At 40.5% G+C, this 16,876-nt stretch overlaps 1 protein-coding gene across 2 annotated transcripts in view; it reads left to right on the top strand.

The window, feature by feature from the left end:
- LOC117507760 (cadherin-18) overlaps positions 1-16,551 on the top strand; it is a 480,214-nt gene extending 463,663 nt beyond the window's left edge. For both annotated transcript variants that reach the window (XM_034167572.1, XM_034167578.1), the window contains exon 12: positions 15,729-16,551. In XM_034167572.1, coding sequence (XP_034023463.1) covers positions 15,729-16,234 — 506 coding nt within the window. In that variant the 3' untranslated portion in view covers positions 16,235-16,551. The remainder of the gene's footprint in view (positions 1-15,728) is intronic.
- Positions 16,552-16,876: the final 325 nt, after the last annotated feature.

Below are 16,876 nucleotides of genomic sequence, written 5' to 3'. Positions count from 1 at the left end.
CCAAGTAATGTTAGCATATGAATTAATTTTTCTGGTTGCATCATTGAAAGAGATAAGTAAGTCTTATATCCTGTTGGCCCTGAGGTCCATTGGTGCCAGTGCTTATCCCCAGATTTCTTCGTGCAAAGCAAATGAGAGCTTACAACTCCCCCTGGAAAGCGCAGCAATTCCTACCACTTTAATTAAAGTGGATATTTGACATATTTCTAGAAGAAGAACTTGAACACAGTTTCACAGAAGCCCCAAAAACATTGTACGACTTAATTTTTGGCAGTGTGTTAGTTGCTCATGATAGTAGTCATTATGACATTTAAGTAGATCCATGTCATTTGACGCAACATTCATTGTTTGTCACATTGTATGAGTGACATCACTGCTGTGCATTTTTCTCCCATCTGTTTTACACTATCACACGCCTCCATTAGCTTTTTTGTAAGAAAGTTTCGATCATATGAGGAACAGGAATACAAGGATACTGGCTGTTGAAGTGCTGTCTCATGAAGAATTAAACAAGTTCTTGTCATATTTTGATAGAGTGAAGAAAGAAGATGCGTGTTTACACACACACACACACACACACACACACACACACACACACACACACACACCTCTTAAAGCTCCTCAGGTTCTCGCTTTGCTCAGCAATGTGTTGGCTAAGCTGCCTGCCGTTGAGCGTGAATTGCTGGATCTCTGAAGAAACACCTCTCTAATTTTCAGTAAAATAAAATAACATAGATTTACTTAGGCGTCAATATAAAACAAATAACATTTTCCATTTGTGCAATGGAACAAATATTTTCATTTGTTGAAAAGTAGAATGTACCATTCGCCATGGCTGTTGCCTAATGGTACGTTACGTAAATAGTGTTTCATTGCAGTCAAACATTCATTATTTTTCTTTTTGTCTGTCCTATTGGTTTATATCAGTGTGTGTGTTCTCTGCAACCCTGTCTCACGGCAAGTCATGATTCAGCATCACGAAATATACATTAATCTATTGGTTCATGATATTGTGACGAAAAACGCCTCATTTTCATCATGGCAGCACAAATTCATTCTAATTCATTCCGTGATGGCTGCACAAAATTAAAAGTGAAGCTGGGGGTCGGGGTGGTTAAGGTTAGGGTTGGGGGTAGGAGTAGGGTTAGTAATAGTGAGTTAAAAAAAGTCACGAAAATTTGACTCATTTTGTGACAGGAGGACAAAAAAAATGTGAGACTGGGTTGGTCTCTGCAATATTTTGTAGACAGTAATGTGGGGCCCTATGTGACTTTGGTCCTCTGGTCTTCAACCTAGACAAACCCATGCAATAATCCACCCCTACTTCTGGTTAATGATTTGATACAAAAATGTTGCTTGTAGCTGGAAGAATATATGTGTTTTAGGATATTTGAAATTATCACTTGTGGATAATTTTACCTCGACTACTGGGTGCACCACCTATGACTGAATGATATTATAACAAGGTTATAATATCTATGATTTTAGGGTCAGTCAATAGGAAATATTAAAATCAGTCTCTAATCTTACAGTCGTAAATTCCACAGATTAAGTCCGACCCCCTCTGTAAAACTATACAAAATCACAGACTTCATGCATTTAAAACATTTATTTAACTCAGTCAGAAGTTAAATAACAGTACATATCACAGTAAGCAATTTGATGATGATGAATTTCACTGAGCAATTATTATATGACATTCAGATAATTTGGTTTAGTTGTGGGAATTCAAGAATTAATTTCATCCTAATCAGCAGGGAATTTACTTTGGTATTTATTAACATGAGAGATGGTTAATGCCGGTGAATAGAGTTAAATAAAGCCACTCTGTTTTATCTGACACCGTAGCCCGGTCTTACTTGGATCATGCGCTGTGCAGCTGGTCTCCGTGAGGATTACCAGGGGCACTTTCAGTTGTAATTGCTGTGACTTGCGATGGCAGTTCACTCTCTGTTGACGTCTCAGCTGACCTGGATGTTTTTTTCTCTGCAGTGCTTCTATTCTGGGATCGTCAGAATAAAGGCTTGAGTGTCTTTATTTTCTATTCACCAAAAGAAAAATTAGTCGTTCGTCATTGTCTTTGGAAGCCAGATCAAATCACAAAACTAGATACAAAATAGTTGACTTTATAAGAAAAATGTTTGCAAGATGAATTTGGAGTTCAAGAAGAAAAAAGGTTTTACTTTGAAAAATCGCAAAAGTAAGTTAAATGCGCCTGTGCATTTAAATTTACAAAAGTTGAGCAAAGGTTATCTGTAGAAAAAAGGAAAAAGTAATCTCTTGTTGACATGCACAAACAAGAAATAAGTTTACACAACACGTGGTTGCAGACAAAAGGGTCATAAAAATTTGGATGATTAGGCAGCGTCTTGAGACCCAAGAAGAGGCAAGAGTCGGCAGATGAAAAGAAGAGAGTCAGAGCAAGCCCATGGGGGCGCATGCTTTTAAAGGGTTAAAAGCTCCACCCCCAATAATTGTGGGTACTGTAGTTTTCTTCTTCGTTCCTTTGTCTAGTTTTATAATAAATCAGTGTCTGTTATTCTTAAAATTCCCGCTTACAAACCAAGCAAGACCTGTATTGCAAAATTCTAGTAAACAATGTCCTTAGAACTACCACCCAACACAATTATATATATGAAAGAGCACATTGGATAAACTTTCTACAATCTATGATCAGAGCAAATGTGCAGGGTATACATAAACTCCATGGGTGAGATTAAATGATCACAGGTTATTTTCTTTCTCTCTTTTTTTTTTTGTTACAACAACTAAAATACAACTTTTTAAACATGGTCACAGTTCTGTCATACTGTACATGCCCTTCCCCAATTTGTCCAACAGGGGTCACTCTTGGTTCACGGACTGGGAGGGACTGGGTTTTGGATTTCATCGTAAAATATTATATCCATTAAACCTGCATCGATTTGAACCAGACAAACTACAGTGTGATTCCCAAGTTGATGGCAGTTCGTCTGTGGTATGATTTTACTGTAATCTGGCTGTAAAGACATAGTTTTTAGACTTTGGAAAAAGTAGGTCTTTCTGGGGTCTGTGTTTTTTAGATGAGAAAGGAGTTGGCAACATCTGGTTTCAGGGCTGATAAGGGGATTCACAACTCCATGAGGAATGCACTTTAGAGAATCTTAAATCCTGTTAGTGGTGGGGTTGATGACAGTTGGCCATCCTGTGCTATGCTCAGCAAAGCCTTTTGATAACTTGATATTTCCCATGTCTTGGTTGGAATGGGTTTCTCTTTGAAGAATGCTTTTAATGACTTCTGGTTAATGCAAACTTAGGAGGTTGAATGGTGGATGCAGGCTTCTCACTACATGCTACACTGTATTCATGGTTGTGACAGCTTTTTACTCAGTAATTTATGAAACTCATGAGATCTGAGAAGCATGAATAGAAATATTTTATTTACGGTTTCATGTCATGCACAATGGCTAAAAGTCCCACGTGTCCAGCTCCACAACCCCCATGTGCTGTGTTGCACGCATGGCTGACCCTCAATAATTCCACCAACTTTGGTCCAACTTACACACACACACACACACATGCATGCACATGGGACTAATGAAAATATGCTCACATAGTCTACCGTCATGAGCGAATGATGCCTTGGTTGATGTATTTTAAATTCAATCTTGCTCAATAATTATAATATTGAGTATCTTCTGATTCCAAGCTGATCCTCTTTTTAATTATATTTTACCATATGTAACACAGCTGCACACAGCCTTGATGAATGTTTGACATCGGAATAACTTTGTGCATAGATGGTTGCATATAAATTGTATTAAAGTGCTTTCATTGTGGCAGGAATGACACTGAAATTTAAATGTAGTTTTCAACTGCAGCAGCGGCACATTAGAGGAGCACCGCCTGAGAAATGGAGCTCAAATTGAACTGAAAAGCAGCTCACGCTGCTGAAAGCTGTAATCTCATTTTTTAACACTGTGCATAGAAACCAGCATTGCAACAATACCCAGCAAACTAATTATAATAGCTGGATATTCAACAAAGATTTGGGAAGAAATTGAATCTTATTAAGTCGATATTAGTCACAATAACTTGCACTATTTGGCCCAATAACAGGACTGCAGTAAACTGTAATGGCTGCTACAGTAAAAGGTTACTTTCACCATTTAATGTTTGTGATGTCACACAGTGAGATTTTCATGAATGACAAGAGGAAACCCTATCTCACTATATTAAAAGATGCGAAGAAGAGATCTGATTAAAGGCAATTCCATGAGACTGTCCCATCCGTTACCACTTATTTCTTCAACCTATTGAGGATATGACGTCTCAGAGATTGTGAGATAAAAGCAGCACCACTGAAAACTGAAAAGGATGTGGTAGTCCCATGGAACTGCCTTGAATAAAGTGTTTGATTCTGTTGACTGGGTTTCTCTGTGGGACATGCTGAAAATTTATAGCATCCCCAGCAAGTTTTTAGACATGAAAGGCAGAGTCTCTGATTTATACTCATTTAGTTCTGGTGTTCCTCAGGAATCTGTTCTGGTTCCTACTGTGTTCAAGAGAAGAATTGGCAAGGTGTTGAGTAGGATTATGGAGTCGGGCAACTTGGTAGCCTTTGTCAGATCAGTGACCATGACTTTGTGGATGATGCAATGTTTTTTGTAGAATCAATGGATTGTCTTCACAGAATGAATTACACCAGTACTTGAGAAGCTAACTGAGACATTTTGGGTGCCCTGGGTTAAATTGAAGATCCAGGCTTTCTGTGACTTCCTGGACTCAGCCATTGCAAGTGTCTTGTTTTTTTTTTTGTGGCGGAAGTGTTGGACTTGCTGAAACACTTATCTCAACAATTACGTGGTGTGTCCATAAAGTAACGGTCCTTTTTATTTTTTTTAAAAACTATATGGATTTCATTCATATGTTTTTACGTCAGACATGCTTGAACCCTCGTGCGCATGCGTGAGTTTTTCCACGCCTGTCGGTGACGTCATTCGCCTGTGAGCACGCCTTGTGGAAGGAGTGGTCCCGCCCCCTCATCGGATTTTCATTGTCTGGAAATGGCGGAATGAAAAGGACTTTTTTTCCATCAGAATTTTTTCAGAAGCTGTTAGAGACTGGCACCTGGAAACCATTCGAAAACGTTATCTGGCTTTTGATGAAAATTTTACGGGCTTCACAGAGAATAAGGACTTTAACTATAGCTTTAAGGACCCCTTTAAGGACGGTCGGTGCGCCGCGCTCCGAGCTGCGACGTCGCGGCACAAACCACTGGATCATTTCTAAGCTGATGGCTCTGTGGATACGAGACTGTCGTGTGCTCTTTCTCTGGTTATCACAAGAGCTGGACATCAGCCATTTTCCGGCAGATTTCACTTTTAACAAGAGATTTTGTCATGGAAAGCCGCGCGGAGGTTTCGCGCGTCACGACCGATTCGCTGATGAAGCGAGACAAAGGAACACCTCCGTTTCGGAGTGTTAGAGGACAAGTTTGGACATGCCTATCTCTCCACAAGTTCTCTTATACTCACTTGACTGGTAAGCACTGAAAGCCGAGATAGGCATGTCCAAACTTGTCCTCTCCGCATGCGTGAGTTTTTTTACGCCTGTCGGTTGCGTCATTCGCCTGTGAGCAGGCTTTGAGTGAGGAGTGGTCCACCCCTCTCGTCGTTTTTTTCATTGTTTAGGAATGGCTCAGAGACTGCCGCTTTGCTTGATCAAAATTTTTTTCAGAAACTGTGAGGGACATCAACATGGACACCATTCGAGAAATTCAGATGGTTTTTGGTGAAAATTTTATGGGCTTCAAAGAGATTACAGAGTGTTACTGTCGCTCTAAGGATGGCCCAGAGCGACTGGTGGTGCGCCGCGCTCTGAAGCCGCCATCGACAGGCTGAGCGTCCATTTCTTTTCTAAACGCTTGGCTGTATGGATCCGTGACCATCGTGTGCAATTTCTCTGGTTATCACAAGAGCTGGACATCAACCATTTTCCGGCAGATTTCACGTTTAACAAGAGATTTTGTCATGGAAAGCCGAGCGGAGGCTTCGCGCGTCACGATGGATTTGCTACTGGAACGAGACAAAACCACCTCCGTTTTGGTCTCACAGGACGGCTTTGAGATGGCGTTCAGACAGCTGTCAGTGGTTTTTCCATCGAGGGATTATCCGAGAAATTGTGGATGTGCCTGGACATGCCAGAACATGTCCTGTGAGGCTTCATCACGGTGTTGCTTTGCGCCATGTGGCACCGCCGCAACATGCGAAGCCTCCTCTCCTCTTTACATGACAAAAACTCCTGTAACAGTGGAATGTGCCGTTCATTTCCAAACTGGACGCTGTGTTTTATCTGGGATGTCATCTGACTAGCACAGGAATTGTGAAAAGACGTGGACATCAGCACTTTTTCAGCACATTGAGACAGACGTGCGGAGGAATTCCGCGCGTCGCGGCGGTGCCGCATGGCGCAAAGCAATGCCGTGATGAAGCCTCACAGGACATGTTCTGGCATGTCCAGGCACATCCACAATTTCTCAGATAATCACTCGATGGAAAAACCACCAACAGCTGTCTGAACGCCATCTCAAAGCCGTCCTGTGAGACCAAAACAGAGGTGGTTTTGTCTCGTTCCAGTAGCGAATCCATCATGACGCGCGAAGCCTCCGCTCGGCTTTCCATGACAAAATCTCTTGTTAAAGGTGAAATCTGCCGGAAAATGGTTGATGTCCAGCTCTTGTGATAACCAGAGAAATGGCACACGATGGTCATGGATCCATACAGCCATCCGTTTAGAAATGAAATGGTCGCTCAGCCTGTCGATGGCGGCTTTGGAGCACTGCACACCACCAGTCACTCTGGGCCGTCCTTAAAGCGACAGTAACACTCCGTAATCTCTTTGAAGCCCATAAAAGTTTCACCAAAAACCATCTGAATTTCTCGAATGGTGTCCACTTTGATGTCCCTCACAGTTTCTGAAAAATTTTGATCAAGCAAAGCGGCAGTCTCTGAGCCATTCCTAAACAATGAAAAAAACGATGAGAGGGGTGGACCACTCCTCACTCAAAGCCTGCTCACATGCGAATGACGCAACCGACAGGCGTGAAAAAACTCACGCATGCGCACGAAGGTTCAAGCTTGTCTGATGCAATCACACGTGATTCAAATCCATATGATTTTTTTTTTTTAAATAGTAAGGTCGGATACTGTTCTAATAGATCTCGTATGTGTTTGTGTGTGTGTGTGTGTGTAGGTTCTCCACTGCCATAAGTAATTGCACAAACTAAATATTAAATTTGTGTGTGTGTGTGTGTGTGTGTAGGTTCTCCACTGCCATAAGTAATTGCACAAACTAAATATTAAATTTGTGTTCAAACAAATCATCACTTTTACAGCCTCCTTTCTTTTGACAAGTCAGATAATGGATACATGAACATTAAAAAGTCCCAAACATGTCTGGGACTTCATTTACATCAATCATTAGCAAACGCAATTTGTTGAGAGTAGGAGAATGAAAAGTTTCAGTTTCAATTTATATTCATTAATTTAGCACCAAATCACAACAAGGTTGCCTCAAGGAGCTTCACACAAGTAAGGTCTAACCTTATCAACCCCTAGAGCAACAGTGGTAAAGAAAACTTCCCTTTTAGGAAGAAACCTCAAGCCGGCCAAGACTCAAAGGGGTGACCCTCTGCTTGGGCCATGCTACAGACACAAATTACAAAACAATTCACAAAACCAACATACAGGAAATGTTGCCAGTGCACAGGACGGTTTCTGGAACAGATACCACACCCATCTCTGGATGGAGCCGCACCGCAAACAGAGAGAAAAGAAAAAAAAGCAGAATTAGGCATCAGAAAGACAAATACAGTGTAATTTATCAGCATTAAGCAACAAGAAAAACAAAAGAAATACTAAGGTGACTCAATTTTAATTTCAATTTATTTTCCTTTATATAGCGCCAAATCACAACAGAGTTGCCTCAAGGCGCTTCACACAGGTAAGGTCTAACCTTACCAACCCCCATAGCAACAGTGGAAAGGAAAAACTCCATCTGAGGAAGAAACCTCAAGCAGACCAGACTCAAAGGGGTGACCCTCTGCTTGGGCCATGCTACACACACAAATTACAGAAATAATTCACAGAACAATTCACGGACAAATATACAAGAATTGCTGTTGGTGCACAGGACAGGAGGGTCGCCAACACAAACACAACTCCCATCTCTGGATGGAGCTGCACCTTAAACAGAGAAAAAACAGAATCAGGCATCAGAAAAAATACTGTATCATTTGCCAGCATTAATCAACAAGAAAAAAAGAAGAAATACTAAGGTGATCGCCGGCCGCTAGCCCTAAGCTTCACTAAAAGACCCAGAATTTAGGTGAAGTTGAGGCCGTGGCCAATACCAATTACTAATAACATGAATTAAAAGAATAAAAAGCGTAAAACAAAACTGTACCAGTATGCTAGCCATATTTAAGGAAAAATAAGTGCGTCTTAAGTCTGGACTTGAAAGTCTCCACAGAATCTGATTGTTTTATTGACACAGGGAGACCATTCCACAGAACAGGGGCATGATAAGAGAAAGCTCTGTGACCCACAGAGTTCTTATTCACCCTAGGGACACAAAGTAGTCCTCCACCCTGAGAACGTAAAGCCCGGGCTGGTACGTAAGGTTTAATTAGGTCAGCTAGGTAGGGAGGTGCCAGTCCATGAATAATTTTTTAGGTTAGTAGCACAACCTTAAAATCTGATCTCACTGGGACAGGAAGCCAGTGAAGAGACACCAAAATGGGTGTAATGTGGTCGAACTTTCTGCTTTGTGTCAGAAGTCTGGCTGCAGCATTTTGAACCAATTGGAGAGTCCTAATGTTGACTGCGGTAAACCAGAAAATAGAACACTGGAGTAGTCCAATCTAGAAGAGATGAACGCATGGATCGGGGTCTAAGCATCAGCCATAGACAGGATGGGACGAATCTTCGCTATATTTCACAGGTGGAAGAAAACAGTCCTAGTAATATTTCTAATATGGAGGCCAAAGGACAACGAAGGATCAAAAATTACCCCAAGGTTCCTCACTTTGTCATTGTGATGTATGACACATGAGCCTAGGCTGAGTGTTAACTGGTCAAATTGATGCCGATGTCTCACTGGACCAAGAACCATCATTTCAGTCTTTTCAGAGTTTAAAAGTAGGAAGTTTCTAGACACCCACCTTCTCACTGCTGCAAGGCAATCTTATAAGGATTTTATGTGAACGAGATTACCAGCAGTTATCAGCATATATATTACTGAGTATCATCTGCATAGCAGTGAAAGGTAATCCCAAAATGCCGCAATATGTGCCCAAGGGGTGCTATATAAAGGGAGAAAAGCAGGGGGACTAAGACAGACCCTTGAGCAACCCCAAATTCCATGTCATTAAGGTTAGAGGTAGTGTTACTGTACAAAACACAGTGAGAACGACTGGTCAAGTATGACGTCAGCCATGCAAGGGCACTCCCAGTAATCCCAAAATGATTCTTCAGCCTATCACGTAGAATATGATGATCCACTGTATCAAATGCAGCACTGAGATCTAACAGCAGCAGAACCATAGTGGTGTCCGAGTCCATTGTAAGCAGATCATTCACCACTTTAGTGAGAGCCCTCTCAGTGGAATGATATTTTCTAAAAGCAGAATGCAGTGGCTCAAAGAGATTATTCTCAGTAAGATAGTCTATGAGCTGTTGTGACACCACTTTTTCCAGAATTTTAGAGCAAAATGATAGATTTGATATCGGCCGATAGTTTTTCAATACACTAGGGTCAAGATTAGGTTTCTTAAGTAATGGTTTAATCACTGCAGATTTGAAACATTTAGGAACAGATCCAGAAGTTAAAGAAAGATTAATAATTTCCAGCACAATGGCCCAAGAGTGGGCGACAGGTCCTTAAACAGTTTTGTTGGTATAGGATCAAATAAACAGGTTGTGCTTTTTGTTGACGTTACGAGTTTTGTCAGCATGTCTAGAGAGATACTATCAAATTCTGTAAATCTAGGTAATACCTCAGTAGTGGCGCCCACCTCAATAGCAGGGTGTAGTGGCTGGGTTAAGGAATGCTGGGATATGTTCAACCTAATGTCATCTATTTTCTTCTCAAAGTAATCTAGGAAATCTTGTGCTGTTAAAGGAAAGCAAGCTACAGATGGTTGTCCAAGAATAAGTGTTGACACCGTGTCGAACAAGAACGTTGAGTTATGCTTGTTTTTGTTGATCAAATCAGAGTAATAGGTCCGCTTTGTAGCCAATAATGCATGCTTATAGTCTAAGATAGCATCATGCCACACAAGGTGGAATACTTCTAATTTTGAATGATGCCATTTCTGTTCTAGACCTCTTGCTTTATGCTTGAGGTCACGCAGGTAATCATTGATCCAAGGTGACTGCGATTTGGGGGAGCGCGGTTTCAACACAGGTGATGCAATCATGTCGAGTGTCGTTTTGAGCACTGAGTTTAAACTATCCACAACTCTGTCTACTGACTGGGTATTTGTCAAAAGTGAGGCTAAGACATCAGGCAGTCTAGCTTCGAGTTCAGTCTTATTTGAGGAGTTGATGCATCGCTGCAGTGATAAATAATGTTGTTGTTCCACTAAACATGGCAGCAAAACTGTAAACTTAAGTGAGTGATCAGAGACCATTGATGTAAGAGGCATGATGTCAATATTCGTGACAGCAATACCACGTGTGAGAACCAGATCCAGGGTATTTCCACTAATGTGCGTCAAATCCCGAATGCATTGCCGAAATCCTAATGCATCCACAATTTCCATAAATGATTTACAGAGGGGAACAGAAGGCTTATTTATATGAACGTTAAAGTCACCGATGATCAGAATGTTATCTGCACTAGTTGAAAAGTTAGAGATGAACGCACCAAATTCATCTAAGAATTCAGAATATGGGCCAGGAGGCCTATATACAGTGACAAAGTAATACAGCTGATTTTTATTCTTCTGACCTTGGCAATGCGTAATATCCTGAGCGAAGCAGAGAATAAGATGCTCAAATGAGTCAAACGAGTGACTGCTGGCCACTAGCCCTAAACTTCACTAAAAGACCCAGAATTTAGATAAAGTTGAGGCCGTGGCATGCTCTGTTTCCTAATAAAATGAAATAAAAAGAGTAAAAAGCATAGTAACATACTATGCCAGTATGCTAGCTATACAAAAGGGAAAATAAGTGCGTCTTAAGTCTGGACTTGAAAGTCTTCACAGCTTCTGACTGTTTTATTGACACAGGGAGATCATTCCACAGAGCAGGGGCACAATAAATGAAAGCTCTGTGACCTGCAGACTTTTTATTCATCCTAGGGACACTAAGTAGTCCTGCACCTTGAAAAGTCAAAACCAGAGCCGGTAAAGTTAAAAGTCATCGGTGTCTTGGTGACTTTCCTTACTAGTCTCCTTCATCCATAGTTGGTCAAGGTTTAGTTTTCTTCTGTTGCACCAGTAGTCACAGTTTGAGTCGCCCATGTGCATTCTGGCAACGTGAATGTGAAATTTCAGGTCTATTTTTGAGAAAATCCTACTCAGATACCAATGGTGGCAAAATTTGATTGCAAGACTCACCTGTCCAAATTATGAAAAGGTGAAAATGCTCCTGTTTTCTCTGTTTAAAGCTTGCATATTTTCCTTTAAACTATATATATATATATATATATATATATATATATATATATATATATATATATAGATAGATAGATAGATAGATAGATAGATAGATATAGATAGATATATATATTCAATTTTTTTTTGCTATCGTTCAACAAAATGAGTAAAAATTATTCAAATCCATCCTCACATACATGGTACTCCAACATCTTCCTTTCTGTCAGAGTTATTTCTGAATGTGCACAGTCTGTTGTTGTTTGTTTGTTTGTTTTTGTTGATCTCAGTGTTGCTGACTCCATAAATGTCTCATAGAACAGTTTGATGTCCAATGTCAAGAAGTGCAAGGCAGGTGCCATTAAAAAAAAAAAAAGAGAGAGGAAAGAGTTTTAAATTTGTTTCTCGGAACCTCGGTGTTTTTCTTCATCTTGAAAATGAGCTTTAGAAGCAAAAGCACAGCTTAAATGCCTATGCGGGACCACTGATTTATCCCTCTTGTCTCTTTTAATTTAGAATAATGAACTCCTTTATAGATTATGCACTGTTGTTTAATAAAAAAACAAAAAACAGTACTTCCCTCGCTGACACCATTTTAGTAAATAGATGTTAGCGTTAGCGAGTTCCAAGCTGGAGCCCATCATCAAGTAATATTTTGCTTCACGACTTCATTAGAGGTTTGAGAAGATTTTTGCACATTGTAAGATACTTATTGCTTAATGCAGCTACGTGGGTCTCTGCTAATATTTTAGCTGCTGTGGCAGAACTGGCACATTGTCTTCCCATTACCGTCGCTGATGTGAGCTGAGGCAATTCCACGAGACATATCTCCATGTATTGCCACATCTGCACTTTCCTCTCAAACTCATTGTATTGCATTTTGGCTGGAATTTACTCCACAGATGAGGATATGTTTATATTGTCAGCACAACAGGTTGCTTGCAAAGGATCATCACAGTCAGTGCTAATGCCAGCTAATGTTTATTATTGATTTACAGCTTTTCAACGCTTGGCCGGTTTTAGTGTCCCGATGGAAAATCGGATAATATGCACATAAAAGTCGAATGATGTTTTACTCTCATTTCATTGGCTGTTTACGAAGCGCAACATGTTTATTTGTCATGAGATGTGAATTAACAACCAGCGCAGGCACGCGCAGTGATTGGTATTAGCATAAAAGCAAAGCTGAGAGGGGTGAACACATTCAGCTGTTCCGTTTTGTGATATTGCTCCTTTGTCGTGCTGTTCAGCAGATTTTTGTTTGTTTGTTTGTTTTCATTGCTGTGAAGATAGTTTATCATTGGAAGTGATTAATACCTTTGTCAGAGTGCTGGCCGATGACTCTTGGTTGGTTTGTTAGTTAGATAATGGACATAAAGGTCAGATACCATAAGAAATGGTGGGCATCCCCTTGGCCTTGTCCAGGCACTGAGGTCCTCAACACTAAGGCACCTGTCTACTGGATCAGAGAGAAACATGTAACATGGTCATACTGTAGCTCCCATTTCTTAAAATTATAACTGCAAACTCCGTTTTAGTCTCCAAAAGTAACCAACTGTTGACACAAAGTCAATCCAGCAGTACCCAGGCATACTCTGTACACCTAGTACCAAAGACATCTAGTCATTACCTTTGGCCACTTGTTACCGTTCAAGTCTCACAACCATACAGTAAAACAGTAAGGACCAGGACCCTAAAGACTTGGACCTATGTTCTCCTGCCAAAGGCATCGGCATGACCAAACACCTCTGTCCTGTTATGTTACGAGTCCTTCCGAGGCATTTCTTTATCTCAAAGGCTGAGGATACAGAGATATGAAATTTGCGATGCCAAAAATTAATAATTAATGATACAATTTTCAGAAAAAGTATTGGGGCTAATCTTGTATTCGAAGACACCAAATTTTGGTAGTACACTCAAGGAATTTCCAGATTCTCACTTTGCTCATGCATGATCACAGTAAATTTTGCAGAGTAAAATATACTCTACTGGGATAACATTTGGTCCCAGTCCAAATAGAGTTAAATATACTCTGTCACAGTGCGAAATAATCTCTGTAACAGTGTAAAATCAACTCCATCATGCTGTGAATGACTCTTATTGGAGTAGAAAAACTTGATTTGACAAGATGGTAGAGCTGATTTCACTCTATAATACTAGAGTATAATGTACTCGATTTAGACTGTGACCAAATGTTATCCTGGCAGAGTATATTTTACTCTGCAAAATTCACTATGATGTATCTCCTAGAGTTATGCACACTGCTTCAAGTGCAGATTTAATTTTCATTGTAACCCGACTCGAACACTAAATACCAGTGTGGCTTTAAGAAAAAAAACAAATCCACTTTGGATAGATCTCCAAATTTGCCAAAGCGCTTCACTTCAGTCTGAGATATTGCACAACACAGGCTTCTTCGACAGGTTCTTGCATGTCCTAAAGAAAAATGGAGTGGTCCTAAACTAGCATCTAAAACAGGGGTAGGCAATCATGTGTCATGAAGGGCTGAGACACTGCAGGTTTTCCTTCCTACCAATCACCTCAGCAGGTGATTTCATTTATGTTCAGGTGTCTCAGAAGGTGATTTCTTTGACTACCAAGTGTTTATGTTCAAGGGAGAAGCTCATCAGCAACCCACCTATTGAGGTGATTGGTTGTAAGGAAATCTGCAGTGTCTCCGCCCTCGTTGCCCACCCCTGGTCTAAAATGAAGAGGAAATGCCTTCACAAATGAGTGCCAATGGTGCAATGTCCATGTATTGTAAAATTTTATTACAGAGATTAGAGCATGTCATAGGTATTAAAGGCATTGCGCTGCGGTGGTTTGAATCATATTTGTCTAATAGATTACAGTTTGTTCATGTAAATGGGGAATCTTCTTCACAGACTAAAGTTAATTATGGAGTTCCACAAGGTTCTGTGCTAGGACCAATTTTATTCACTTTATACATGCTTCCCTTGGGCAGTATTATTAGACGGTATTGCTTAAATTTTCATTGTTACGCAGATGATACCCAGCTTTATCTATCCATGAAGCCAGAGGATACGCACCAATTAGCTAAACTGCAGGATTGTCTTACAGACATAAAGACATGGATGACCTCTAATTTCCTGCTTTTAAACTCAGATAAAACTGAAGTTATTGTACTTGGCCCCACAAATCTTAGAAGCATGGTGTCTAACCAGATCGTTACTCTGGATGGCATTTCCCTGATCTCTAGTAATACTGTGAGAAATCTTGGAGTTATTTTTGATCAGGATATGTCATTCAAAGCGCATATTAAACAAATATGTAGGACTGCCTTTTTGCATTTACGCAATATCTCTAAAATCAGAAAGGTCTTGTCTCAGAGTGATGCTGAAAAACTAATTCATGCATTTATTTCCTCTAGGCTGGACTATTGTAATTCATTATTATCAGGTTGTCCTAAAAGTTCCCTAAAAAGCCTTCAGTTGGTTCAGAATGCTGCAGCTAGAGTACTGACGGGGACTAGCAGGAGAGAGCATATCTCACCCGTGTTGGCCTCCCTTCATTGGCTTCCTGTTAATGCTAGAATAGAATTTAAAATTCTTCTTCTTACTTATAAGGTTTTGAATAATCAGGTCCCATCTTATCTTAGGGACCTCGTAGTACCATATTACCCCATTAGAGCGCTTCGCTCTCAGACTGCGGGCTTACTTGTAGTTCCTAGGGTTTGTAAGAGTAGAATGGGAGGCAGAGCCTTCAGCTTTCAGGCTCCTCTCCTGTGGAACCAGCTCCCAATTCAGATCAGGGAGACAGATACCCTCTCTACTTTTAAGATTAGGCTTAAAACTTTCCTTTTCGCTCAGGCTTATAGTTAGGGCTGGATCGGGTGACCCTGGACCATCCCTTGGTTATGTTGCTTTAGACGTAGACTGTGTTTCATAATTATTGTATGGCCTTGCCTTGCAATGTGGAGCGCCTTGGGGCAACTGTTTGTTGTGATTTGGCGCTATACAAGAAAAAAGTTGATTGATTGATTGATTGATGTATACCTTCAATTAAATAATCAAATTCTCATTTAATATAAGAAAACTTAACTACATTAAATATTTCTCTTCTCTTGCAGCAATCGTGGTTCTTTTCATCACACTGAGAAGGAGCAAGAAGGAACCCCTAATCATCTCGGAAGAAGACATCCGTGAGAATGTGGTCACCTATGATGATGAGGGCGGAGGTGAGGAGGACACAGAGGCCTTCGACATCATCGCCCTCCGTAACCCCGCTGCTGCTGAGCAGCTCAAGTTCCGACGGGACGTTCGCCCAGACATAAGACAACACTGCGTTGTGTCTCGCAGCCAACAGAGCCCTTCAGTAGAGCTGGACGAGGTGGATGTGCACGAGTTCATCAAGCAGAGACTGGTGGAAGCTGATGTAGACACTAGCGTGCCACCATATGACTCCCTCCAGACCTATGCTTACGAAGGCCAGGGTTCAGTGACAGGATCCATCAGTCCTTTAGACTCACCTGGCACACATTCCGAGCAGGATTATAACTACTTGGACGACTGGGGACCTGAATTCCAGAAACTGGCAGAACTCTACGGAGAAGCAGAGGTTGATGTTATGACCTAGTCTGTGGTTCCACTCCTGTTAAAACCAAATCTGTTTGAAATTCGCTTTTCAAAAATTTCAGAATCTAACACAAACAAACAGATGCTTTTGAACTGTTCCAGTTGTTCCAACGTCTACTGTTGAACTAAATAACTGCTCTTTTCCCCCTCCCCCATTTTGTCACTTTTGATCATGGGTCATTTATCTGGAAGTATTAAATGAGATTTTGAAATGGAAGAACAAAAATATGGAGAAAAAGGAAAATATTTTCCTTGGTGTATATTTTTTATTGTCCAATAAAGTTCTGAAATCCATTTGAGTGGATGTGAGAAAGTCTACATTTGTCTTCCTTTACCTGGATTTACAGCAGGAAAATAATAACCTTATGTGTCAAGACATTACATAAGGTGTTAAAGTGTGTAAGGATGATACGGAGCCAGTGTTGGAGCATGTCAAATGTGCTTGTTTTGAGTCTTTTATTCTGTGTGGCCATTTGAAACAGTCACAAATTCTATTCATGTTACTTAAGACATTTCACACTCCGAAGAACCAGCCTAGCAATAAATAACACCAGAATTTCCCTTAAAGTGTTTTTTTCTGCCAAAGGTCAAGGTCATTGGTGTCAAAGGCTAAAATTTCAATTTTCAATTTATTTTCATTTAT

The sequence above is a fragment of the Thalassophryne amazonica genome, chromosome 1 (genome assembly GCF_902500255.1).
Source record: "Thalassophryne amazonica chromosome 1, fThaAma1.1, whole genome shotgun sequence".
In the NCBI taxonomy this organism is placed as follows: Eukaryota; Metazoa; Chordata; class Actinopteri; order Batrachoidiformes; family Batrachoididae; genus Thalassophryne; species Thalassophryne amazonica.
This window is presented reverse-complemented; position numbering and strand designations above follow the sequence as displayed.